The following is a 25,896-nucleotide window of genomic DNA, read 5'->3' on the forward strand; positions in this document are numbered from 1 at the left end:
ATTAAACTTTCCAATTCTCAGATTTAGTTGTATTTTACTTAGATATCTGTCAAAAGTTCACACAGTATATATTGTTAAATTTGACAAGATTCAAAAATGGATTAATGAGAAGATATGGTAGTTAGGAGGATAATTCTTCATTGGTATAAAAGTCAAGATAGCAACTTTTGTAGGTGAAATTTAGGTGAACCATAAATTGATTTCACAAGGTAAATGTTGACATTTTGACATATTGTGATGTCATGGATGACATCAATAGGAAGAATTTACTCCTATAAATAGGTAGCTCCTAATTCATTTGTAACACACCTCTCACTTGCCTTCTCATCTCCTAAGGCATTTGTTCTTCTTTCTCTCTTGTAGTATTTCACTTGTACTCTTTTGGAGTGAAATAAATATTGGTTGGTTGTGTCCGAGGAGTAGGCAAAAGAAAACAAAAGTTTGCCGAACCTCGTTAATTCCTTGTGTTCTTTTCTCTTGTTGTCTCATTTACTATTTATTAGCTACCTTTAGATATAGTAGTTGTGATTCCATCACTCTCTATATATTCGGCTTCCGCAACAATTGGTATCAGAGCCAAGGTATTATCTGAGTATGCTTTGTGGTTGCAGCATAGTCTGAACTTCCACATCAGAAAAAGATTTACTTTGGTCTTTGCATTGTTAGCTGGTAAATAGTATTTGTAGTAAAATGGGAGACAAGAAAATTGATGAGTCCACATCAAGTGTCAATAATACGTCATCATTGGCATCTTCGCTTATGACAAGAATTGTGTCAAATGCGAAATTTGCAGTTGAAATTTTTGACGGGTCAGGACATTTCGAAATGTGGCAAGGCGAGGTCCTTGATGTTCTTTTTCAACAAGGGCTAGATATTGCCATTGAAGAAAAGAAACCAGACGGTGTAGGAGAAGAAGATTGGAAGATTATCAACCGTGTTGCTTGCGGTACCATTCGATCTTACCTTGCAAGAGAACAAAAGTATCCATACACGAAGGAAACATCTGCAAATAAATTATGGAATTCATTGGAGGAGAAATTCTTGAAGAAAAACAGTCAAAATAAACTTTACATGAAAAGAAGACTGTTACGCTTCACTTATGTTCCCGGTAGCACAATGAATGATCATATCACCAGCTTTAATAAGTTGGCGACAGATTTGCGAAATATGGACGTGACTTTTACGGATGGAGATATGGCCTTAATGTTGTTAAGTTCACTTCCCGATGAGTTTGAGCATCTTGAAACGACTCTACTGCATGGGAATGATGAAGTATCTCTCAAAGAAGTTTGTTCTGCCTTATACAGTTATGAACAAAGAAAGAGAGAAAAACAAAAAGGCGGAGAAGCAGAAGCACTAGTTGTGAGAGGTCGTTCTCAAAATCATATGAGAACGAAGAAAGGGAGATCCAAGTCAAGATCGAGACTCAGCAAAGATGAATGTGCCTTTTGCCGAGAAAAAGGGCATTGGAAGAAAGACTGCCCAAAGTTGAATAGCAAAGCCAAACCAAATAATGGGAAGGCTGTCATGGATTCAAATGTGGCTGATTGTGATGATTCCGATTACTCACTAGTTATAACAGATCCATCCAAATCATCTGATGTATGGTTGATGGATTCAGCTTGTAGTTATCATATGTGTCCCAATCGGGACTGGTTTATTGATTTACAAGAAGGAGAATGTGGAGTTATTCACACTGCAAACAATAATCCTCTTACCGCATATGGTGTTGGTTCAATCCGATTAAGGAACCATGATGGATTAAGTAGAACATTAACAGATGTTCGATATGTACCAGATTTGAAGAAAAATCTCATTTCTGTAGGAGCCCTAGAATCAAAGGGGTTCAAAGTCATTGCAGATAATGGCGTGATGAGAATATGCTCTGGTGCACTGGTGGTAATGAAGGCAATTCGAAGAAATAATAACATGTACCACTATCAAGGTAGTACAGTTATTGGGACAGCGGCAACAACATCCAATGACGAGAAGGAGGCAGAAATGACCAAGTTGTGGCATATGCGCTTGGGGCATGCTGGAGGGAAATCCTTGAAAACTTTATCAGATCAAGGATTGCTAAAAGGAGTAAAAACTTGCAACTTGGAGTTTTGTGAGCATTGTATCAAGGGAAAGCAAACAAGGGTTAAATTTGGAACAGCTATCCATAATACTAAAGGTATTTTGGATTATGTTCATTCGGATGTTTGGGGTGCTTCCAAAACACCTTCATTAGGTGGGAAACACTATTTTGTAACCTTTGTTGATGACTTTTCTCGAAGATTGTGGGTGTATACGATGAAAACAAAAGATGAAGTATTGGGAATTTTTCTCAAATGGAAGGCGATGATAGAAACTCAAAGTGGCAGAAAGATCAAGTGTCTTCGCACAGACAATGGTGGCGAATACAAAAATGATCTTTTTCAGAAAATTTGTGAGGAAAATGGCATCGTTAGACATTTCACCGTAAAAAATACACCACAACAGAATGGAGTGGCAGAACGCATGAACCGAACTTTGCTGGAGAAAGTTCGATGTATGTTGTCCAATGCTGGCTTGGGCAAAGAATTTTGGGCTGAGGCAATAACATATGCGTGCCACCTCATTAATCGTCTACCATCTGCTGCTATTGGTGGGAAGACACCATTTGAAAAATGGTATGGAAAACCTGCTGAAGATTATGGTTCTTTATATGTATTTGGCTCAATTGCATATTATCATGTAAGAGAGTCAAAATTGGACCCAAGAGCAAAGAAAGCTTTATTTATGGGAATTACTTCTGGAGTCAAAGGATACCGTTTATGGTGTCCAGAGACAAGAAAAGTTATTTTCAGCAGGGATGTTACCTTTGATGAATCTGCCTTGACAAATAAGGTAACACTTGAAGAAGCCAAACAAATTGATGGTGCTTCAAAGCAGGTGGAGTTTGAGGGAAAGATAATTTTCCCAACACAGGGATCAAACGAGGAAACAACAGAAAATTTTCCTCTTGAAGGAGAGCCAGTCGAAGAAGAGGTTCCATCTCAAGAACCTCAACCACAACTTGAATCAATAGCAACCGGCAAGCCAAAAAGGACATTAAGAAAACCTGCTCGACTCATAGATATGGTGGCTTGTGCGGACTCAATTGCAGCTGATGACATTCCTACCATTTATAAAGACGCAGTCCAAAGTTCAGAAGAAGATAAGTGGAGGATTGCCATGGATGAAGAAATGCAGTCCCTTCATCAGAATCATACATGGAGATTGGCCAATCTCCCAGAGGGCAAGAAAGCAATTGGGTGCAAATGGGTATTTGCAAAGAAAGAAGGATTTCCTAACCAAGAAGATGTTCGCTACAAAGCAAGATTGGTGGCCAAAGGATATGCTCAAAAGGAGGGAATTGATTATAATGAGGTGTTTTCTCCAGTTGTGAAACACTCCTCCATTAGAGTTTTGTTGGCTTTGGTAGCGCAGTTAAATTTGGAACTAGTTCAGTTGGATGTAAAAACTGCATTTTTACATGGAGACTTGGAAGAGGAAATCTACATGACTCAGCCAGAAGGATTCAAAGTTGATGGAAAAGAAAATATGGTGTGCAAACTTGAAAAATCATTGTACGGATTGAAACAATCTTCTAGACAATGGTACAAACGATTTGACAAGTTTATGTTGCAGCAAAGGTACATAAGAAGCAAATACGATCATTGTGTGTATTTGCGCAAGCTTGAAGATAATTCCTTTATATACCTTCTCCTATATGTTGATGATATGTTGATAGCTTCTAAGAGTCAAGAGGAAATTGAGAAGCTAAAGATTCAACTAAGAAAGGAGTTTGAGATGAAGGATTTGGGTGAGGCAAAGAAGATTCTTGGCATGGAGATAAAAAGAGATAGACATTCAAAGAAACTCTATTTATCTCAAAAGGAATATTTGAAGAGAGTACTAAAGCGATTCGGTATGAATAAAAAAACGAAGTCGGTTAGCACTCCGCTTGCTCCTCATTTTAAGCTTAGTGATGCTATGTCACCTAATAATGAAGCTGAACGAGAATATATGTCAAGAGTACCATACGCTAATGCTATTGGTAGCTTGATGTATGCAATGGTTTGCACAAGGCCAGATATTTCACACGCTGTTGGAGTTGTAAGCAGGTACATGCACAATCCTGGAAAGGATCATTGGCAGGCTGTAAAATGGATTCTACGGTATATTCATAATACTGTAGATGTTGGTTTGGTTTTCGAGCAGAAAGATAGTCAATATCTTGTTGGATATTGTGACTCAGATTATGCAGGTGATTTGGACAAACGAAGATCAACTACTGGTTATGTTTTCACTATTGCAAATGCACCAGTTAGTTGGAAGTCTACTTTGCAGTCAACAGTTGCTTTGTCTACCACTGAGGCAGAGTACATGGCAATTACAGAGGCTGCGAAGGAAGCAATTTGGCTTCGAGGATTGCTTAGAGAGCTTGGTATTGGACAAGAAGAAATCACAATATTTTGTGATAGTCAGAGTGCTATTCAATTAGCAAAGAACCAAGTTTATCATGCAAGGACGAAGCACATTGACGTCCGATATCATTTCATACGAGAAATCATAGAAGATGGTGGAGTCATAATGCAGAAAATTCATACTACAGATAATCCTGCCGATATGTTGACAAAAGTGGTGACTGCAGTCAAGTTTCAACATTGTTTGAACTTGATCAACATTGTTGAACATTGAAGATTAGGGTTGAAGACACAATCAAAATTGTTGTTGAGAGAAAGTTGAAAATGGAGAATCTTGCCAAGGTGGAGATTTGTTAAATTTGACAAGATTCAAAAATGGATTAATGAGAAGATATGGTAGTTAGGAGGATAATTCTTCATTGGTATAAAAGTCAAGATAGCAACTTTTGTAGGTGAAATTTAGGTGAACCATAAATTGATTTCACAAGGTAAATGTTGACATTTTGACATATTGTGATGTCATGGATGACATCAATAGGAAGAATTTACTCCTATAAATAGGTAGCTCCTAATTCATTTGTAACACACCTCTCACTTGCCTTCTCATCTCCTAAGGCATTTGTTCTTCTTTCTCTCTTGTAGTATTTCACTTGTACTCTTTTGGAGTGAAATAAATATTGGTTGGTTGTGTCCGAGGAGTAGGCAAAAGAAAACAAAAGTTTGCCGAACCTCGTTAATTCCTGGTGTTCTTTCTCTTGTTGTCTCATTTACTATTTATTAGCTACCTTTAGATATAGTAGTTGTGATTCCATCACTCTCTATATATTCGGCTTCCGCAACATATATTCACTCTTCCATGTCTATTTAGTTTAATTCACCCCTCCATGTTTTGTTTTGTTTTTCAGGCTCGAAGTAAACAAAACTACTCGTGTTGAGTCTGTTACTGTTGATTGGAGTGACTGTGACTGGCCTGACCATAGGGCTGTATATTTGGAAAAAGAAGAAGAAGAGGAAGATGAATTTGAAAGATGACCTAGACCTCCCACTGTTTACCTTATCAACGCTAACTAAAGCATCCTCTAATTTCTCAGTCGAGAACAAGATTGGAGAAGGTGGATTTGGATCTGTTTACAAGGTAACATCTTAAGTTTATGAATCAGTAAATAATATCTTCTATTATTGACAGTAAACAGATGACACTTACTGAATCACTAAGCCAAATATATGTTGATATTATAGGGAATCCTGGAAGGTGGACACAAAAGTAGCTATAAAGAGGCTATCCAAGTCTTCCTCACAAGGAGTTAACGAGTTCAAGAATGAAGTTATTTGCATTGCCAAACTTCAGCATCAAAATCTTGTGAACCTTATAGGTTGCTGCATTGCAGGAGGAGAAAAAATGTTGGTTTACGAATACATGTGCAACAGAAGTCTAGATCTCTTCATATTTGGTCTGGTTACTCTCTCTTAACTCGAAGAACCTCTATTACTACAAATAGTAAAGTTGATAGTTTAATCATATTATCAGTGTTCTAACAGAGGACCTGTTAACAGATGAAAAGAGGATCTTGTTACTCAACTGGCCTAAGCGCTTCGACATCATCAATGGAATTGCTAGAGGACTTCTTTATCTCCGTCAAGATTCTCGGCTAAGAATTATCCACAGAGACCTCAAAGCTAGTAACATTTTGCTAGATGCTGACATTAACCCCAAGATCTCAGATTTTGGCATAGCTAGAAGCGTTTTATGGAATTAGACTGGTGCTAATACACACCATGTGGTTGGGACACAGTAAGAAATTTAATACTAGTCATATTTCAGCATTTATATCATGTAAAATAAATATCCTTTATTTAACACTATTTTCTGTTTAATATGTGATGCAGTGGTTACATGTCCCCAGAGTATGTAGTCCATGGTGTTTTCTCAGTAAAATCAGATGTATTTAGCTTTGGTGTGTTAGTGCTAGAGATAATCAGTTGTCGGAGAAACAGAGGATTTGCCCGTGAAAGTCAGAGTATCAACCTACTCGGACATGTAAGTCTTGTTTGTAATTAAAGACGAGTTTAAATTTTGGGCACTAACAGAGTAGAATAATCCTTCACAATGAGGTCACTTACTAGGCAGTTACAAATATTTCTCTATAATAATTACTAACTGATAACACCTCGTAAAAATAATACTTAAAATTGCATTGAACTTAAATCCATTGGGCACATCAACCCCTACTTGTTTCTTGATTATGTGCTGATTGTGTTATTGATAGGTATGGAAACTTTATAAAGAAGGTAGAGCATTGGAGCTAATTGATGGGCATCTAATGGATTCACGTTATATTTCTGAATTGCTACGCTTAATCCATGTCGCTCTGTTATGTGTACAACAATGTCCAGAAGACAGACCAGACATGCCTACAGTGATCTTGATGTTGACTAGTGATGCTATTTTGCCTCAAGCTAAAGAACCTGGTTTCTTCACAGAAAGAAAAGTCACGTCTGAATGTTCTACAAGCATGAGTTCAACAAACGAAATTACTGTCACACAGTTAGAACCCCGGTAAATTACATTACATGTTCATTCAGATCGTTCAATGTCAACAAGCTTGAATTACAGTGTTTTGCGCTGTAAAGCCATAATGAACTACGTCATATGGTATCTATTATTAGTAAGTCTTCAATATGGGCGTGTATCAGTATTTAGTGTGGATACCTCTAATTTTTATTAATTCTAATGTATTTTAAAGAATTCATACAAAGTACCTATTCAACATGAGTACAACAAAATAAAGAAAGATCCATATAGAATAAATCAAACGGCAGAAGTCATTGTTGATGGTTTTTAGAAGCTCCAGTCCCATAGTACTCCATTAAGTACAGAGTATCAGTTATGTTCTTCCCATTCTCCGAATTACACGATCAAACATCAATCAGTCACTACACTAACAATTAGAGTGATAGCAGAATGGCTTGATTAAAGTCATGAAAATTGTATATATTAAAGTATCTTTATCTACGACCAAATTTACTTGCATATGTTTAGGGAACTTATTGTCTCGCTTGGCATAAGTTAAGTTCTGCAGTATAAGTTGTAGTGTAGTATCTCATCAAAAGTTTAATGATCTTTTGCCTCACTAGGCATAAGTTTTGCGGTACGGATGAACTTGTGGTATATGATTGATACAAAAATATAAACTTATGTCAAGCAAAAAATTATTTTTAATTTTGGTGTCGAGATATTTAATTTTGACACCTTATTTTTACTTAAAATGATGACGGACGAAAATTGAAAGCAGAGGGATATTTGTGCCAATGAGGAACCAATGAGATCTTGGTGGACTGGCCATATCATTCTGTCTTGTTTCTCCAAAATGGTCCCCAAAAAACAGTGTTTATGACAAACTTTTACTACTTTTCAAACGTTGGAAGCTTCATCAAGGGGCAATTTATAGCCTTCAAATCCCTCATATGTGATAACGACTATTATAATAGAAACTAGACTAGTACATTGCCGTGTCATAAAGACTAGCGCTATGAAGTAACACATTTCGAGCCCCGGATACGAAGCAATCTAATGTGGGCTCAGACACAGCTAAAAAGAAAACACAATTTCAAGACTCTGAATTAGAATACACCAAATTAGAGACGAGGCATTGTCATTGATGGAGGCTAGTTTCTTCCTATTTTCCATTTTTCTATTGAGATTAAGTTGATTTTTTTTTTTAAAGGTCACTAAAACAAGCAAGCCTCCATTGACCAAGTCAATAAGATGAAGACACTAAAGAGGTTATAGTCAAGTGAGAATTTTCTCCTTATTCACTTATTCTACTTAACCTGAACTCAAAAGTATCATTCTTTTGCAGACAAAATAAAAAAAGAAAAGAAAATGAGTCGCATAAAATGGGATATATATACATTCTAGTTATAAATTAACAGCCAAAATCCCAAATAGTTTGATGTGATTTTAAGGCCTTCAGAACTAGATAGATTTACACTGAAAAGGTCAGGTTACCTCCACATATCTAAACTTGCATAGGTTAGGTAGCATGTGATAAAGCAGTTATTAATGGAAAGTTTTCTGCTTATATTGCACATATTGTTATGTGGTTTTGTATGCTCAATTACAAGTGCAAAAGATATTATCACTGCAACTGACTTTCTAACAGATGGAAAGACCATTACTTCATCTGATGGAAGTTTCGAGATGGGATTATTTTCCCCGGCTAGTTTCACGAATAATTGGTATGTTGGAATATGGTACAAGCACAACGTACCTGATAAGTCTGTGGTATGGGTTGCCAATAGAGCGAATCCATTCACCAACACATCAGGTGTAATGTTGAAAATCATCGATACAGGACAACTTGCTCTTCTCACTGCTGACAATAAGAGCATATGGTCTACTAATTTGTCAAGGAGTTTGCCTGTGAAGAATACAGTTGCACAGTTGTTGAACTCGGGGAATCTTGTCGTAAGAGATGCAAATGATAGTAAGCCTGAGAACTTCCTGTGGCAGAGTTTTGATTATCCTTCTGATACGCTCTTACCAGGGATGAAGATGGGTAAGAACTTTGTAACTGGACAAGAATTTTATCTTTCCTCGTGGAAGAACGAATATGATCCAGCTGCAGGGGAATATACGTATCATTGTGATGCGACTGGATATCCTCAGGATGTCATGAGGAAAGGTAAAGTTAAGGTGTACAGTACTGGACCATGGAATGGACTCCGCTGGAGTGGTGTACCAGGACTGACAAAAAATACTATTTATACATTTGAACTGGATCTTGATGAAAAGAGAGCATTTTACAGCTTCGTGCTTTTAGGTTCTGTTATGACCAAATTAACCATGAACAGTAATGGCGTGCTTCAACGTTCAATGTGGGCTGAAAATAGACAGGAATGGCATGTTTACATTTCTTCACCGCAAGATACTTGTGACAATTATGGAACATGTGGTTCATATGGTAGTTGCAACAACATACTCACTCCTGTGTGTAATTGCTTAGACAAGTTTGTGCCTAAAGATCCAAGAATTTGGTCAATGACAAATTGGTCTGGCGGGTGTGTTAGAAGGACACCCCTTAAGTGCCAGAATGGAGATGGATTTCTCAAGTACTCTAGTATAAAGCTACCAGATACAGAGTATTCATGGTTTGATGCGAGTATGACACTCCACGAGTGCAAGCAAACTTGCTTGAGGAATTGCTCGTGTATGGCTTACTCAAATCTTGATATACGCAATGGTGGGACTGGCTGTTTGCTTTGGTTTCGAGACTTAATTGACATTCGAGAATTACCTGGAGGGCAGGACATTTACATAAGGGTTGCTACCTCAGAGTTAGGTAACATTTGTGAATTTGATCAAAGTTGGAGTATTAGCTGAATGATTTAAACTTCCCAATTCTCAGATTTAGTTGTATTTTACTTAGATATCTGTCAAAAGTTCACACAGTGTATATTCACTCTTCCATGTCTATTTAGTTTAATTCACCCCTCCATGTTTTGTTTTGTTTTTCAGGCTCGAAGAAAACAAAACTACTCTTGAGTCTGTTACTGTTGATTGGAGTGACTGTGACTGGCCTGACCATAGGGCTGTACATTTGGAAAAACAAGAAGAAGAGGAAGATGAATTTGAAAGATGACCTAGACCTCCCACTGTTTACCTTATCAACTCTAAATAAAGCATCCTCTAATTTCTCAGTCGAGAACAAGATTGGAGAAGGTGGATTTGGATCTGTTTACAAGGTAACATCTTAAGTTTATGAATCAGTAAATAATATCTACTATTATTGGCAGTAAACAGATGACACTTACTGAATCACTAAGCCAGATATACGTTGATATTACAGGGAATCCTGGGAGGTGGACATGAAGTAGCTATAAAGAGGCTATCCAAGTCCTCCTCGCAAGGAGTTAACGAGTTCAAGAATGAAGTTATTTGCATTGCCAAACTTCAGCATCGAAATCTTGTGAAGCTTATAGGTTGCTGCATTGCAGGAGGAGAAAAAATGTTGGTCTATGAATACATGTGCAACAGAAGTCTAGATCTCTTCATATTTGGTCTGATTACTCTCTCTTAACTCGAAGAACCTCTATTACTACAAATAGTAAAGTTGATAGTTTAATCACATTATCAGTGTTCTAACAGAGGACCTGTTAACAGATGAAAAGAGGAGCTTGTTACTCAACTGGCCTAAGCGCTTCGACATCATTAATGGAATAGCTAGAGGACTTCTGTATCTCCATCAAGATTCTCGGCTAAGAATTATCCACAGAGACCTCAAAGCTAGTAACATTTTGCTAGATGCTGACATGAACCCCAAGATCTCAGATTTTGGCATAGCTAGAAGTGTTGTAGGGAATGAGACTGGTGCTAATACACACCATGTGGTTGGAACGCAGTAAGAAATTTAATACTAGTCATTATTTAGCATTTATATTATGTATAATATCCTTTATTTAACACTATCATCTGTTTAATGTGTGATGCAGTGGCTACATGTCCCCAGAGTATGTAGTCCATGGTGTTTTCTCAGTAAAATCAGATGTATTTAGCTTTGGCGTATTAGTGCTAGAGATAATCAGTGGTCGGAGAAACAGAGGATTTGCCGGTGAAAGTCACAGTATCAACCTACTCGGACATGTAAGTCTTGTTTGTAATTAAAGACGAACTTAAATTTTGTGCACTATATGGTAATTACAGATATTTCTCTATAATAATTAATTGATAGCACCTCGTACAAATGATAGTTAAACTGTACTGAACTTAAATCCATTAGGCACATCAACCGCTACATGTTTCTTGATTATGTACTGATTGTGTTATTGATAGGTGTGGAAACTTTATAAAGAAGGTAGACCATTAGAGCTAATTGATGGGCATCTAATGGATTCGCGTTATATTTCTGAATTGCTACGCTTAATCCATGTCGCTCTGTTATGTGTACAACAATGTCCTGAAGACAGACCAGATATGCCTACAGTGATCTTGATGCTGACTAATGATGCTATATTGCCTCAAGCTAAGGAACCTGGTTTCTTCACAGAAAGCAAAGTCACATCTGAATGTTCTACAAGCATGTGTTCAACAAATGAAATTACTGTCACACTGTTACAACCCCGGTAATTTACTAGTATCTGTTGTTAGTATGTCTTTAATATGGGTGTGTATCAGTATTTAGTGTGGATACCTATAGATTTTATTAATTCTAATGTATTTTAAAGAATTCATACAAAGTACCTATCGAGCATGTGTACATCAAAATAAATGAAAGATCCATATAAAATAAATCAACACAATGAGAGTTCACGATAACAGCAGAAGCCATTGTTGTTGGTGTTTAGAAGCTGGGCCCATAGTACTCTATTATTTACAGAGTATCACTTATGTTGTTCCCATTCTCCGAGTTTACGCGACCAAACATCAGGCAGTCACTACACCAACAATTAGAATGATAGCAGAATGGTTTAATTAAATTAATGAAATTGCCAGACTAGAGTGATTGGAAGGATTGCAATTCTAATTTCTTATTTTCTTTCTAGGAAATGTACATCTATAGCCAAAAAGATTGAATAAACAAAATCCTCTGATAGAATAACCTGTAAGTATTTCAACTATACATGTAAGAATATCATACTCTAACAGAGAGTTTCATTATTCATGGAACTATCATCTGTACAAAAACTCAATACGTCCTTCTTCTCATCTCTATGTGAGACAGATAATCTAAACACTTCAAAATGTTGCATCTCCAGGAGCGCTTATAAGAACTTTCTCCTGTGTATACTAAAAGTTTCTATTCAAGATATCATCTGCCTTTCCTCCAAAAATAAATAGTTAAAAGAATCACAACTAGCAATATTCCCTCATGTAAATGCCCAGAAATTCATATACTTGATTATGATTCTCCAATTTTCAGCATATGTTGAACCCATTAAGAAGAGAGATGATGGACAGGGCTTTTCCCTATAACCAACAGTGTCAAGAAGATTTTAAAAGACATGCAAATAAATAGAAATTGTAGCATAATAAGTCATTTAGAAATTTGAACCTGGATTAATTTCTAGGTCTTCAAGCCTGCAGTTATTATTTGGGGGCATAGGATCACCCAGAGTGCGGGATTTGGATTTAAACTGTGTATAAGATGTTGTGAGTTTTTGGTGGATCTCTTTCATTTTCCCATTTTGTTCATCCTGCCGGTCCATTTCAATAAGAATCTGTGGAAATGAATACATGGCATAAGAGGCATATAATGGAAAATATTCTTTAACTGAATGTAGCAATAAAATATACCTGAGCAGGGATTTCCATGAATAATGGTTGAAACCTTTGCCTGCAATACTCATTGAAAAGGAGTGTCATGATTATAAGCGGAATTACAAAGCTTGACGCCACTGTAGACTTTTTTAGTCCAAAGACAGCCATGGCTATAACTTGCATCAGCACCATTGAGAAAATTGTTGCGTTGTGCACAATAGGCCAATAAGTTCCCCCGGTTTGATATTTTGTTACATATACGTTGAGGATCTGAAAGTTTTAATGAATTGGGTGTTACGAACACAGTCTACAAGTGTGGATGTAGACATCGATATTCAGGTTAAACATAGCAGTACAAAAAAGATAAATCAAAAATGTTTCTTCAAATGACTTCCTGTTCTTTTCTGACCCGTTCAAGATAACATTCACTTTCTTTGGTAGAGAAGTACTATTACACATTTTTTCATAAATCTATTATTCCTATCTGTTAGATGAACAGATCATTGGTTATGACTTGTGACTATCACATTAAGTAGGATTTTTTTTCACCTCAAAAACCACAAATGTGAACTTCCTTACAGTACACGGATCATCTTGTTTCTTTTCAAAACAAAAGCCTTTACTTTTCATGCACATTGTCATTATGGAATACCAAGAACATTGGGATTCTCACAAAACTAGATCTAATAATCTAAGATAATCAACAAAGCTTCTCGCTTCTATGTAATCTGCTCATGACATTTTTTCGCCTGTTTATTTTAAGTAGATATAAGATAAGGTTGCATAACAATCTTCGAAATACTAAAAGGCCAAAAGCACAACTACCGGGTCACTAAATGCTCGGAGGTGATACTTCTTTAGAACCAAATTCGACTGTGTGGATATTATTTGGTAATCATATTTATAAGGTCTGGTGATTTTATTTTATTTTGAGTTTTGGTCCTAGTGCACGTAACTGTGGTATAACCATAAAAACTTCAGACAAATTTATTCAAATTCAGCTACAAAAGCACAAATCAAACACAGCTGACATCTCCAGAGGTATCATTTTTCATCTATTTCATACAAATGAGAAATGCAAGCAATTTAGAGGCGAGAAGCAAGAAGCTCATTGAATTTCAAAATATAAAGGCAAGAACAGGTATCTTCAATAATCTACCCTTACAAAATCCAGACACATCTTGATTTTCCATTTTTCTTATTGTTGGCTCAAGAAATTACTGATGTTTTTCGAGATCCTTAACCAATACATTTCATATGTTAAATAAAACAAAATTGGAACATAAAATAAGATTAAGAGTATAGATGGAATAATTCAGAAGGGGATGTTTACCTGATTACGGTATACAAGGTAAGCAAGGGAAAAATAAACTAGCAAGAATGGCAGTATCAAAGGAGACAATGTGGAATACACAAAGCCAAAAAGCCCAAATAGAAGGATCCTCGGAACTTCTGTGTGGTATGGAAAAGTCAATGTGCCATATGTAGTTACATCCTTGTTTCTGAGAATAAATATATAGAATAAGTTGCAGAGTAAACCAAACGGTTGCATGAGTTCGCATGATAGACTTGCCCAGCCTGATGTCAAAACATAAGTCATAAAAAAGGTAGCCTGCAGAAAAAAAGTTTAATTAATCATCACACACTAGGTGAATTCTTCAAGTTGCAAGGTGAAGGTGAAGGGATCAAAACAGGGAAGCTCCTTGTGTAGAAAAAGTACTCAATAAGGAATTTAAACAGAAGGTATAAAGAGAATTTCCAGGGTCTCCTGCTTCCTAATTGGACAGCTAAGAGGCAATGATGACACATTACTAGCTGCAGTGTTTGTTTAACTTTCTCTCAGATTCTCGTCACAAGTTGGACTAGTGGAAGTTTCTGCCCTTTATCGTGTTTAACGATGTAGGAAAGGGGACATGTACTTTCCACGAAGTACTAGTACTTCTTTTTCTTTCTCACCCTATTAATCTTGAATAAAATGTGGTCCGACTGAAAAATGAGTTTCTCCAACCACATATGAATAATAACTACACTTCAGAAGACTAGCCCTCTAGCATCCATCAACCCAATAAAAAGGCTAAAAATAAACCTAGTATTAGCCTTGTTGTTTTCTCCAAGGAAGCATTAGATCATGATAAATTCCTAAAATCAAATATTTGTCGGTTTAATATTTGAGGATTTAGAATAAAAGTTGGCGCAAAGAGAAAGCTGGTAAACACACATATATATGCACATAGAGGAGGAAGGTTACCGTTGATGGTACTGCTGTCGCAAGTAGGTAATTTACATCCTTAAAAATCTTACTGAACCTCTCAATCACAGACCCCGAGAGGATGTTACCAAAGAAAACATTCCAAATGAAGAAGCACAAAACTTTTATGCTAGCACTCCTCTTCCGACCACTACGAGAGGTAGAGCCTTCCAATGTAGAAAATAGCAACATTATTGGAGGAACCATGTACATAAATATTATTAATACGACACTTGGTAGATATCCCGTAGCCAGCTGACTCATTGCTTTCCTGCAAGAAAGAAAGGGATCAAAAGATAGCCATATTTCCCATGGATATAGCTCAGACTTCATAAATTAGTAGTATTATCTATATCTAGGCTGACAACTTAAGGTTGTTAATACAGAGAATGAAAGAGAAGCATTCAAGTTAGTAGCAGAATGAAAACAGTGCATAAAGGAAGGTGGTAAATCATTGCGGAAAAAAAGAGTCAAACTTGAATCAAGAAACATAACTTTATTTCCTCATGCTGTGTGTGAGAGAGACAGAATGATCAACAACTGTACTCCTTTCAAAATTAGATTTCCAATGTAAATTAAAAACTTAAAAAATTAGAGTTACAATTTTACTAAAAGAGGAAGTGACAAGATTACCTCTTTAAAATTCCTCTAAGAAATGGAAATGTCTTTTGAAGCTTGTCGAGGTGAACAAGACCCTGTGTTAATGAAACAGGCACAATGAAAAATGCCACCAAAGCCATCGAGGCCACAAGAATAGCTACTTTGCGGATCCAAAGGAGTCTATATGGGACACAAATGTTTGACCAATACATATCACCAGGTTCTGGAGAAAGATTTGTGACCCATGACATAGGATTTCGAGATTGAAGGCTCTGAGAAGCAACCAAAGCAGCATAGCGAGTCCTGAAAAATACTAAAGCAGCTGCAGACTCCTGCAAGAAAAAATTATGTAGTCATTTCACTTCTTATTTTGTCTAGCCTCATGAAAAACGAAGCTAATTCAAAATTTTCAAGACAAAAGAGTCGAGCACACCAAAAGCAATATGAAGTATGTGACACTGTAATCTATTTAGTTAGATCAGGAACAAGTGCAACTTAGTGCTGTTCCTTCTGTTGAAGATAAACCAAACTTAGAGCTGCGCATTGAAGTAACCTTTACCAAGCATGAGAACTAAGAAGTTAATAGTTCAGCACATGTCAAGCCTAAATGAACCCAAACATAGTTTCAAGAAGGTAATGTTCCACCTATGGTGTATTGACTTGGGAACTCTCTTTGTAGATGCTATGGCTTAAATCCAACCCTCAGTGGAAGTCATGGCAATCACATGAAATCTGCCTAGCTGCAAGAACAGATGAAAATAATAAGAATCACTCTAATACCTTTTTCCTCAAATCTGAACCGCCAAAATCACTTCTTCCTTGGTCATCGTCCGCATCCATGGGAAGCATGCTGAACGGTGTTGTTGTTCCACAAAGACCACATCTCATGGAATTTGATCCAATGTGTAGTTCCCTAGGTGTCAGTTTTAGCATCTTGCACACCTTCCCTGCATCAGTCTGCAGTCATGCAACATGTGGCATATTAACAACCAGAAGAAAGAAAAAGAATCACAAGGGAGAATTATGTCAAACAACTAGTTCAAGCAGAAGATAACTGCTTTTGTTTAGCTGACATGCATATGCTTTATGAGGAAAAGCTAGCAGAAAATAGAGGGACTCTGGGGCGGGCTATTACTCGAATTGTAGTTTTTTAACGACGGCCATGGAAACTCACAGGAGTTGGCATTACAATAAAAAGAAAAACCTTGATCCTGACAATAATGGCAGAGAGCGTATTATCAAGAGCAAAATTTATTTAGATAATATTCCTGAAGCTTCAGGCACCTTATGTCTACCATGAAGAAAACTCTCTCATATTTCGGAGGAGAATCATCAGATTCTAATGTGGAAAACACATCGCCAGCATCAAAACCAATCAACTCCATTTTGCAGTTAAATTTTACCATATCATGCAGTTTCAATACCATTTACCTTTTTGAGCTTTCATATTTCATGGATGCTACAAGAAAAAACGACTTAAAAGTCTTAGACCTAATTTTTTGACAAACATCTATAGCAAAATAATACATAGCGCCAGGTACAAACAACTCGAAATCACTTTCTCACCATTATGGCCTCACAAAATACGAAGAAACTTATAAAACATCCCATTACACAAAGTAAAAAATTTCAGCTCATATTAATATTTAATTGGAGCCAGAAGAGGATAATAGATGTGTTATAGTTGAGAAACTTCAAAGACACATCAAGCTTTGAGATCAAGAGAAATATTTCCATAATGAGACTACCAAAAAGGAGTGAATACCCACCACCAGTTTCTGAACAGAGCCAGATCGATATACGATTTGATGAGATAAAAAACTTGATGCATAGTAATTTGTGAAGAATCTTGCTACTGTTCCACTGTATGATTCTTCTCGCGACCATGGGATGGCACGAACAAGAACTGTGAAATAACTTGGGTTGGACATAGATGAAGTAAAGTAAGCCAGCCTCATCCTTGAAATGCTTTTGTACTCCTAAAAGCAAGTGAAGACCTTTTATGAAAAAAGAACAGACATAACATACATACTACCACATACTAAGGATCGAGTATGAAATACATACATTTTCAAGGAAAAAGCAGCAAATGGAAATTAGTTGTGATTCTTACAAGGTATAGAAGAAAACAAGCACAGCAGGATACGAGATACAATGCAAGGCAGTGAGCCCAAAGCCTGAAGAAGATAAAAGGAATATGTAGGTGAAACTGAATCAGATTAAAATGGAGCAACAGATTAGAAAACTACCTTTTTCTAAGGAAACTACCTTCTACTGTTCTATGTATGCTTCCTTGGTCAACTTACAACATACAGTCTCTTTAGTAATAATACTTTCTCTATTCTCAGTAAAATTAACTTCAGGATTACTTTTTCTTGATAAGGTAACTCAGGACTTAAAAGGGTCTCAAAAATCAAACAAGACAGAGAAAGGCATTGGAAGATTTACAGACACTTCCAAGAAACAACAAATAGAAGCTTTTAGTCCCTCCTTCTATTTTCAAAACTGTGAGTAAAAAATCCTCTTGCGATATGTATCTAAGTATGTCTATTGAGAAGAGAATAGATTAATCAACTGCATGTAAATCATTATCAGCAATTTTTAGCGCATTTCTTACCATCTTGACCCTTCCTCAACATTCGCAATGGTGAATACCTCCAATGTCTCAGCTGGAATCTGGTGACGCTGCATCTCTTTTCCAAAATAATTAAGTGGGAGCACAAGAAAATTGCATACAATGGCTGCAATGGAGAATATTCGGAAACTGTCCACAATGAGCAGCAGGAGAGTAAGTCTACTGCAATAGAGTAAAGGTTCATAGACATAGCAAAGTGCAATAGAAAGATTGTTGATATAAAGTCTGAAGGTTAAGAGAATTATCAAGAAAATGAGGTTGAACAACAAAGTAATAAGCAGAGGTATAAATGTTTAACCATACTTTCTATGTAACATTTAAAATGACTTCCACAAGCAATGAGACGAAAAGTGTAACACTATTATAGGTAGTATTTGATATATTCGCAAAAAGTATAACTAAGCTCTTTGGTCACAACTTTCTCACAATAGCACACTATGCATGACTCACTTTACACAAGCTACACAGATCCACTATCACCAGGAAAAACACCAAAATCACTTACACACACAAACACACACACACACACACAGACATATATATATATATATATATGTATATATATATATATATATATATATATATATATATATATCACCATTGCAGTTGGTTAAACCATCATAAATTATCAGAGCACAGATTCCCTTTTTTTTTGTCTATGCTCCCCAAAACCCAATATTGGCCAAACTGATTGTACTACCTTCTCATCTCACAGCTTCTGTACATTCTTACAGAACCAGACAGCTAAATATTCAACACAGTTTAACCAGTGTAATTCAATCATGCATCCTTTTAAGGGAATAATGACAATGCAATGACAGTAAGGCAATAAGCCATGACTACTATTTTGACAATAGGTAAACAACTTCAAACTAGACAATACAAAAATATGGATTTATGCAATATATACTAATCGACCATGCAAAAATGTGCGAGCTCCATTACTATAAATTGTATGCTTGCTGAATTTTTCCCAGCAAATGATGAAAATACTCCGAAACAAATTTGATAGAAATAATTTATACTAACTCATTTAAATTATATCAGATTATCAGGAGTTAATTGACTTTTTCTTAAACACTAGAAAATCTAACGACTAACAAAGTGCTGGGCATTCCAATTTCACCTGAAAACAATCATCCGCACGAATACAACTGCATCCAAGCCACCAGTAGCGCATATCTCTTCATCAGATGTCTCCCATGCCTTCAGGATCCAACTTGGAGAAGGAACAAATCTATCAAACCGAAAGGCATCCTGTTGTCTTGATCTTACCTGAGCAATCTTTGCGCCAAAGTAAACATTTACAAAGATTGGTTGTTTCCTTAAAACCGAATACAAGGAGAACAGCACTACGCTCACTGCAGTATTGATACCAGCAGAAGTCAACAGAGCAGCTAGCTTCATCTCCGTCCCCAAATATTTCAGAAACCTCAATAATTAAGACATGTCAATGCCTCTGCCTTCGTTTATATATAGAAAAGATCTTTCTTGATGCAGAAGCATGAGAAGATCTAAGATGCAGCAGCAAGATTGGTGCATTAAGGTTAAGAAACTGCAAAGCAAAATCACAGTGAAGGATTTATGGTTTGCATGTTATAAACAACTATTTATCTGGTTATAAACAGCTGACAAATTCTACAATTCGGCAACAATCAAATTAACAAAACAAATATAACATAGAAAAACTTCAGCCTTACAAGTATGCTCATTTCAAATATCTCTGATCCACACTACGCAACTTAGCATACTAAAGTGTATAATCAAGTCAATATACTCCAGTAACAATTTTCTATTCCGAGCATACATAACATGCAAAACCAAAATCAAGTAAAAACAAAATGAACAATTTATAGTTAATGTAACGCTCACATCCATGTTCTTCACACTATTCAGTATCTGAAATTGCAAAAAATTTCATCTGTTTCCTTGGAGAACAATTCAGAGGCAATAAACTATCACGAAACAGCAAAAATACCATACACATTGCGTCCGTTACTTCTCAAAAATCAATAATTAATAAAAATAAATCAAAGACGATTCCAAAACGAAATCCGACGAACAATAAGAAAAAACAGGAAAAATTACCAAAGAAAAAATAGTAAAATGAGAAGAATCACCTGAAATTGAAACCGCTTCCTATTTCAGAATGACAGAAATAACGAATCCGAACGCAAATTTTTTAAAAAAATGAAAAAACCGATGAATGTTTAAAGCATTGCTTCAAACCAGAAGAAACCCTAGAAAAATTGTTCTTCAGTTTTTTTGATTATGCGTTAGGATTTGGGAGACGAGAGAATAGGCTCTAATTTTTCGGTAACAAGGAAAAACAGCGCGAGAGAGAAGAAAGGCGCGTCGATTGCGAGTGTGCGTGTGTGCGTGGATTATAAAGAAGTGAGATTCTGTGGGCCCGATAAATAAGTAGCCACGTGGATTTTGAGAAATGACGAAAGTATAAACGGAATGGAACCACTCTTAACTGTCAATATCCCGGTTTTTTTGTATCAGTTTTCATGCAAATTGAACCGCTGCATAACCGTGTTGTACCTAATGCATAATCTGAGATATATGGATATGGATATAGTTAAGTAATACTCCATCCATTTATATGAAACGTCACTTATTTAGTTTGAAGAATTAAGAGAATATATTATTTTGTTTCTATTTAATTTTCCCTAATTTTTTAATTTATTGTTTCTTCAGGATATGAGTACTGAATTAAACATAAATAAGTAAAGACGGAGCAAAGAAAACAATTTTATGTACCGGAAGAAAAGATACTTAACTTTTAGGTTGATACAAATATAGTTTTTAATTTTTTTTATCCATCCAAAAAAAAAAGAGTATTTTTTTATCATAGAAACTTCTACTTAAGTGACCATCTCATGAAAATTTTATCTATATATTTGTTGAAGTGTGATCATCTCATCTAAAAGTTTAAACTGTTACAAAGAGCACATACAATACACTCCCTCACATATAGACCTGATTTTTTTCATGAACAAGCACGTGAAAATTCTTTTTGATATGAACGACTAAAAACTTAAGATATATAAAAAGCATATAACATGCCCTTTCATGTATCATGAGTCAAGCATGTAAAAATTATTTTTAATATGAATGGGGATGAAATTTTTTTCAAAGTCTTTGCCTACTCTGATGTCATATTAAAGTATATGAACGCTCATCTAAAATTTTAAACAATTAAAAAAAAAAAAATTTTATAATTTAATTATATTCTTTTTAACATTCTTTTCGTAACTCACCCCTGCTCCTCCTTTTTTTGGACGCTTAGATGATCATTCCTTATTGATACATTTCAATATTCATGATGAATTCTCCAAATTCATCAAAAATGAAAGAAAATGATAACTAACCAATTATTCTTACTTTCCAATTTTATTTTATTACAAAAAAGTGAGACTACGCGCAAGAAACGTATACTTTATTTTCTCTATGATAACATATCTAATTACATTATAAGCTTACTTAACTTACATGTGGATGATTACGTTTATAATAAATGAGTAATTAATTAGTTGAATATTATCACTTATGTACATTTATGTTCTTTTTATTTATTTTTTTCGGTTGATCGTAAAATAGTTTCACGTGGTATTTGCTATTCGCTCCTTAAATTTTAGAATACCAAAGTTTCAACCATTGGACAGATTGGATTTGAACCCGCATTTTGCAAGGGTTAGATTTCATGTTAGACTCTTTTTAGTTTTTATTTTATGTATTTTAATATATACTATAAAATAATAATCAAAATCATAATTCGACTAAAAAGAAAAAGTAAACGAATGAAAGTAAGAATTAAACTTGTCATCTCACTTGCAAACCTTCTATACTTGCTTACTTGTGGACCAAACTCTTTATGTTAATAACATTTTATTCACGTGTTTAGTACTTACATTACCCCAACTTAAATCACACAACTTTATGATAAAAGTCAAAAATCAAAGCAAGACATATTTACTATACTTATAGTGCAAATTCTGATGCAAATACATTTATTCAAGTAATGTCTCAATCTCAACACCTCCCTCTGATTTGTTTAATTTCTTTGTCTCATATTCCTAGTGATTGCAATATGAAGTAACGTGTTATAATATTTGAAACTGGACATAAAACATGAAAGCTACCAAGTAGGCTGACCATATTTGAAACATCACATAACTCTACACAATAATAAAATACTAATAAATTCATACATGCTCCCTAGCTATACTACAACTCTCAAATTATATCAAACACAACAATAATACAATTAATATATCTTCAATTTCCCTTTCAACGATCTCTTCTTCCATCACCTGATGATAATTTAACAACCCAATTCGCAATTGTCCTTCTCCTCCTTGACCCAGCAGCCGTCACGGATCGTAACGGCTGCTGGCGATGAATATCTCTATCAGAATTAATAAAATTATTAATCCTTCGCATCGCGAGATCTAGTGTTTCTTTTGACATATTCGCGAAACAAACTCTGAACCAACCCGGTTCGCTGCAGTGACAAGAGGAACCAGGGGATACATTTAAACCAACGTTAAAAATTATTTTTTTCCATAATTCCATTTCTGCTTCAAATGTGTTTGATTTTAGCAAATCCCTCATATCCACAAAACAGAACAATCCAGCGTTACTTTCCAAACATTCAATCCCCGAATTTGCGAGCCCTGAAGCGAGCATTTCCCTCCTATGTATCAATTGTTTCTTATTTTGCTTAACATATCGTTTTATAAATCTCCTATCTCCGAGAATTTTAGACAATAGATACTGAGTTTGCGATGAAATTAACCCAAAACTCGACATCTTTGTAGCAGCAGCTATGAGAGTTTCGTTGTTCGAATAAATCATCCCAACTCTGAAACCTGGAAGGCCTAAATCCTTCGATAGACTCGATACAATGTGAACTTGATTCCACATTTTCGATTTTTCGAGTTTTCTATCGATTAATGCCTCGATTATGCTTACGAATTTTGGCGAATCGAATACTGTACCAGCGTATATTTCGTCGCTAACTATATGAATATTTTTGGTCATGGCAAATGTGATTAGAATGTTTAGTTCGTTGCGCGACATTGTTGTGCCTAGTGGATTTGAAGGATTTGTGATGAATACACCCTTGACTGTTAAATTACGTTTTTGGGCTTGTTCATATGCTTCTTCAAGGGCTGATTCGGTAATTCTGAAATTATTTGAACTGTAGCACTGTATTGGTACAATTTCAGCCCCTGTTCTCCATTTAAGATCTCTATCAAACCTGTCATGAGAAAAAAAAGTTAAAAAATCAGAATAATGGCTTAGAATTTGTATGGAGCTTGCTAAGAAAGTTTGAGTTATATGCACAGACGATTAAAAAAATATTTAGTGTAATTTTTTAAATAAATACTATTTTTAAGAATTAAGATAAACAAATCGAAAAAGGAATATAATGTTCGAGTTATACTCTAGAATAGTAGTAAAAACGAATTCTTACCACATATTAAGTTAAAATGACTGGTAAAAAACAATCTAATTGGCATTAATGTGTATATCTTAATAAATATTTAATTGACTTTTGAAATTCTATCGCGTAAACGGGAATAAGGGAATATTATTTAAGAGATTGATGTTACCCTGGATAATACGGAGTTGGAATAAGGAGAGCTTCTCCAGGTTCAGCTAAGCAAAAAATGAGTGTTTCATTTGCTGAAGTTGAACCAGCTGTAAGTACTAAATTTTTGGGATCAAATTTTACTTTCTTTCTTCTAATCTCAGCCATGAATGACACAAGTACCTGCAAAATAAAATGTAGTTTAAAATAAGTATTTAACATATTAGTGTGATTTCACGAGCGGGGTCTAAAGAGTGAAGGATCAATGTGCTTAGATCTTACTCCTACTTTTGTGGAGTAGAGGAACTGTTTCGATCAAGTACTCCAATCGATTGAAAGAAAATAAAAAGTATATATATTTATGTAAGAAAAATTTAAAAAAAAGGAAGAAATTGAATTACATTTTTGAAAGCTTGCAATCCATGATAATCTTGAAAAAGAGCCAAGTCTCTAAACATGGATCCTCCATTTTCTCTAAACTGAATTACATCTTGGTTCCTTGTGAGCCATGATTCAAGAAGATCGAAAGAGAGCTGTTTCATTAATTAATATAATTAATTAGAACAAGAAAATTTAATACAAGATTATAACTAGAGCTTCAAAAGAATTTATATATGTACATATATATATATATATATATATAAACATTATATTATATGTTGACTAAATATTATATAGCTAGAAACAACAACAAAAGAAATTGTGCATGCTGATTCAGATATATGAGGATCAATCGAACACTTTTTGGTTGGTCTTTTGTCAATATCAAATGAAGCAATAAAGCCAACCTTTTTTAAAAACAAGACATAGTATTTAGCAAATGTAGCACATAATTTGTCATGATACTAAATTAAACTATACATCATTATTAACTTTATTCAATTTTTTTTTCTTTTCTCTTGATATATCATTTACCATCATGCATATATATTCGTAATCACATCGCGTCCTTTTAAGTGACCTGATAATATAACGTAATGATGTATGATTGTGTATATAACTTAAGCTCGTGTATTTAAGTAGTTGAGTTGAGCGTGTTGATATATAATAGTATTAATTTGGTACCTGATTTTCAGCTAAACCCATTTGAATAATACCAGAAGGATTTTGTAAAGGATCATAAGGATTCTTCTCATATTCTTGCCATCCAATAAAATAAGAAGAATCTTGCCCATGGGATTTGCACATAGCCATTTTGGACAACATTTTTAACATTTTATGTATGAGAATAAGAAGAAGAATATGAAGTATGAGGAAGAATTAGAGAGTGAAGGAGGAGGAAGAGTTATTTTGAGTAGGTATATTTGCAAATTGCAATATAATGTGGCATATATTTATAATAAGACTAAGGTTGCAAAAGAAAAAATAAATATATCTCAATCGACAATAGTCTTCTAGGGTGGATGGAATTCTCATTATTACTTTTTGACTAAGCTCGAATTACCTATATTCTATTCTTCGATAAGTTTATGATTTATAAAAAAAATTATATTTACACAGTAATAATAAGGTTTATGTGCATTACAAAGGTAAAAATAAAGTTTATGTTTGTTTTTTATTTTTTTTGAGTTGATAATCTATTAAAAATAATTTCTCTATTTCATAAAAATAGAAAAAGAAAATATGTATTTTATTTTTTTAAACTCCGAATACACGTGTAATTATTTGATGTACATTGACTAACGAGATCAATTTCTTTTCTTAGCTCCCAACAAAATTTCTACTGTTTTGATCAGTTTCTACATGTGAAGAAGTTTTAGTGAACCAAAATTTAGTTTCACCGCTCAACCGACCTTTCTTACATTAATTAAATACATCTTCCTATACCCTAGCTATATAGCTCGCTTTCCATTTTAAGTTTGAGCTAATTCGAGAGAACACAATTTTATTTATTTAATTATATTTTAATATAATCATCTTTTTGATATCATATAGCAATGTGACTCGCTATTAGGTCTCTATGAGGTCCTTTTTAAAAATTTGCTTCTATTTCAAATCAAGAAAAAAACAATTCGAATATATAGTTGACATGTTTATTTTATCCTAGAATGATGAAAAGGGTGATACCGTAGTTCTTGATGCCTTATGCTCGATTGATAATTGTCTAATAATATAGAGATG

At 35.0% G+C, this 25,896-nt stretch overlaps 3 protein-coding genes and 1 pseudogene across 5 annotated transcripts; 2 read left to right on the forward strand and 2 right to left on the reverse strand.

Annotated features, from left to right (window-relative positions):
* The first annotated feature begins 5,136 nt into the window (after nt 1-5,136).
* LOC114073918 lies at nt 5,137-7,231 on the forward strand (annotated as a pseudogene).
* A 1,018-nt stretch (nt 7,232-8,249) lies between these two features.
* On the forward strand, nt 8,250-11,748 carry LOC107017035 (G-type lectin S-receptor-like serine/threonine-protein kinase At4g27290). 2 transcript variants are annotated; one of them, XM_027916540.1, is made up of 6 exons: nt 8,250-9,775; nt 9,952-10,178; nt 10,283-10,493; nt 10,582-10,834; nt 10,926-11,076; nt 11,266-11,748. In XM_027916540.1, exons 1-6 carry the CDS (start codon nt 8,497-8,499, stop codon nt 11,557-11,559), a joined length of 2,415 nt encoding a protein of 804 aa, XP_027772341.1. In that variant the 5' UTR covers nt 8,250-8,496; the 3' UTR covers nt 11,560-11,748. The 2 variants fall into 2 exon arrangements, with proteins under 2 accessions (XP_027772341.1, XP_027772342.1); XM_027916541.1 differs by having other exon boundaries at nt 8,252-9,775; nt 10,597-10,834.
* Nucleotides 11,749-12,001: 253 nt separating this feature from the next.
* LOC107017267 (CSC1-like protein RXW8) lies at nt 12,002-20,538 on the reverse strand. Of its 2 annotated transcripts, none has more exons than XM_015217531.2 (12): nt 20,294-20,538; nt 19,300-19,728; nt 18,156-18,302; nt 17,652-17,715; nt 17,308-17,517; nt 16,319-16,495; nt 15,572-15,870; nt 14,939-15,209; nt 14,024-14,302; nt 12,727-12,960; nt 12,485-12,650; nt 12,002-12,399 (listed from the first exon to the last, which is right to left on the reverse strand). In XM_015217531.2, exons 2-12 carry the CDS (start codon nt 19,578-19,580, stop codon nt 12,368-12,370), a joined length of 2,160 nt encoding a protein of 719 aa, XP_015073017.1. In that variant the 5' UTR covers nt 19,581-19,728; nt 20,294-20,538; the 3' UTR covers nt 12,002-12,367. The 2 variants fall into 2 exon arrangements, with proteins under 2 accessions (XP_015073017.1, XP_027772343.1); XM_027916542.1 differs by having other exon boundaries at nt 18,156-18,335.
* Nucleotides 20,539-22,174: 1,636 nt separating this feature from the next.
* On the reverse strand, nt 22,175-25,058 carry LOC107017393 (1-aminocyclopropane-1-carboxylate synthase 3). The gene is made up of 4 exons (XM_015217634.2): nt 24,841-25,058; nt 24,177-24,308; nt 23,798-23,958; nt 22,175-23,442 (listed from the first exon to the last, which is right to left on the reverse strand). The coding sequence occupies exons 1-4, from the start codon at nt 24,988-24,990 to the stop codon at nt 22,470-22,472; spliced, it is 1,416 nt and encodes a 471-aa protein (XP_015073120.1). The 5' UTR covers nt 24,991-25,058; the 3' UTR covers nt 22,175-22,469.
* Between the last annotated feature and the right edge of the window lie 838 nt (nt 25,059-25,896).

Source organism: Solanum pennellii, chromosome 4 (genome assembly GCF_001406875.1).
Source record: "Solanum pennellii chromosome 4, SPENNV200".
NCBI lineage: Eukaryota > Viridiplantae > Streptophyta > Magnoliopsida > Solanales > Solanaceae > Solanum > Solanum pennellii.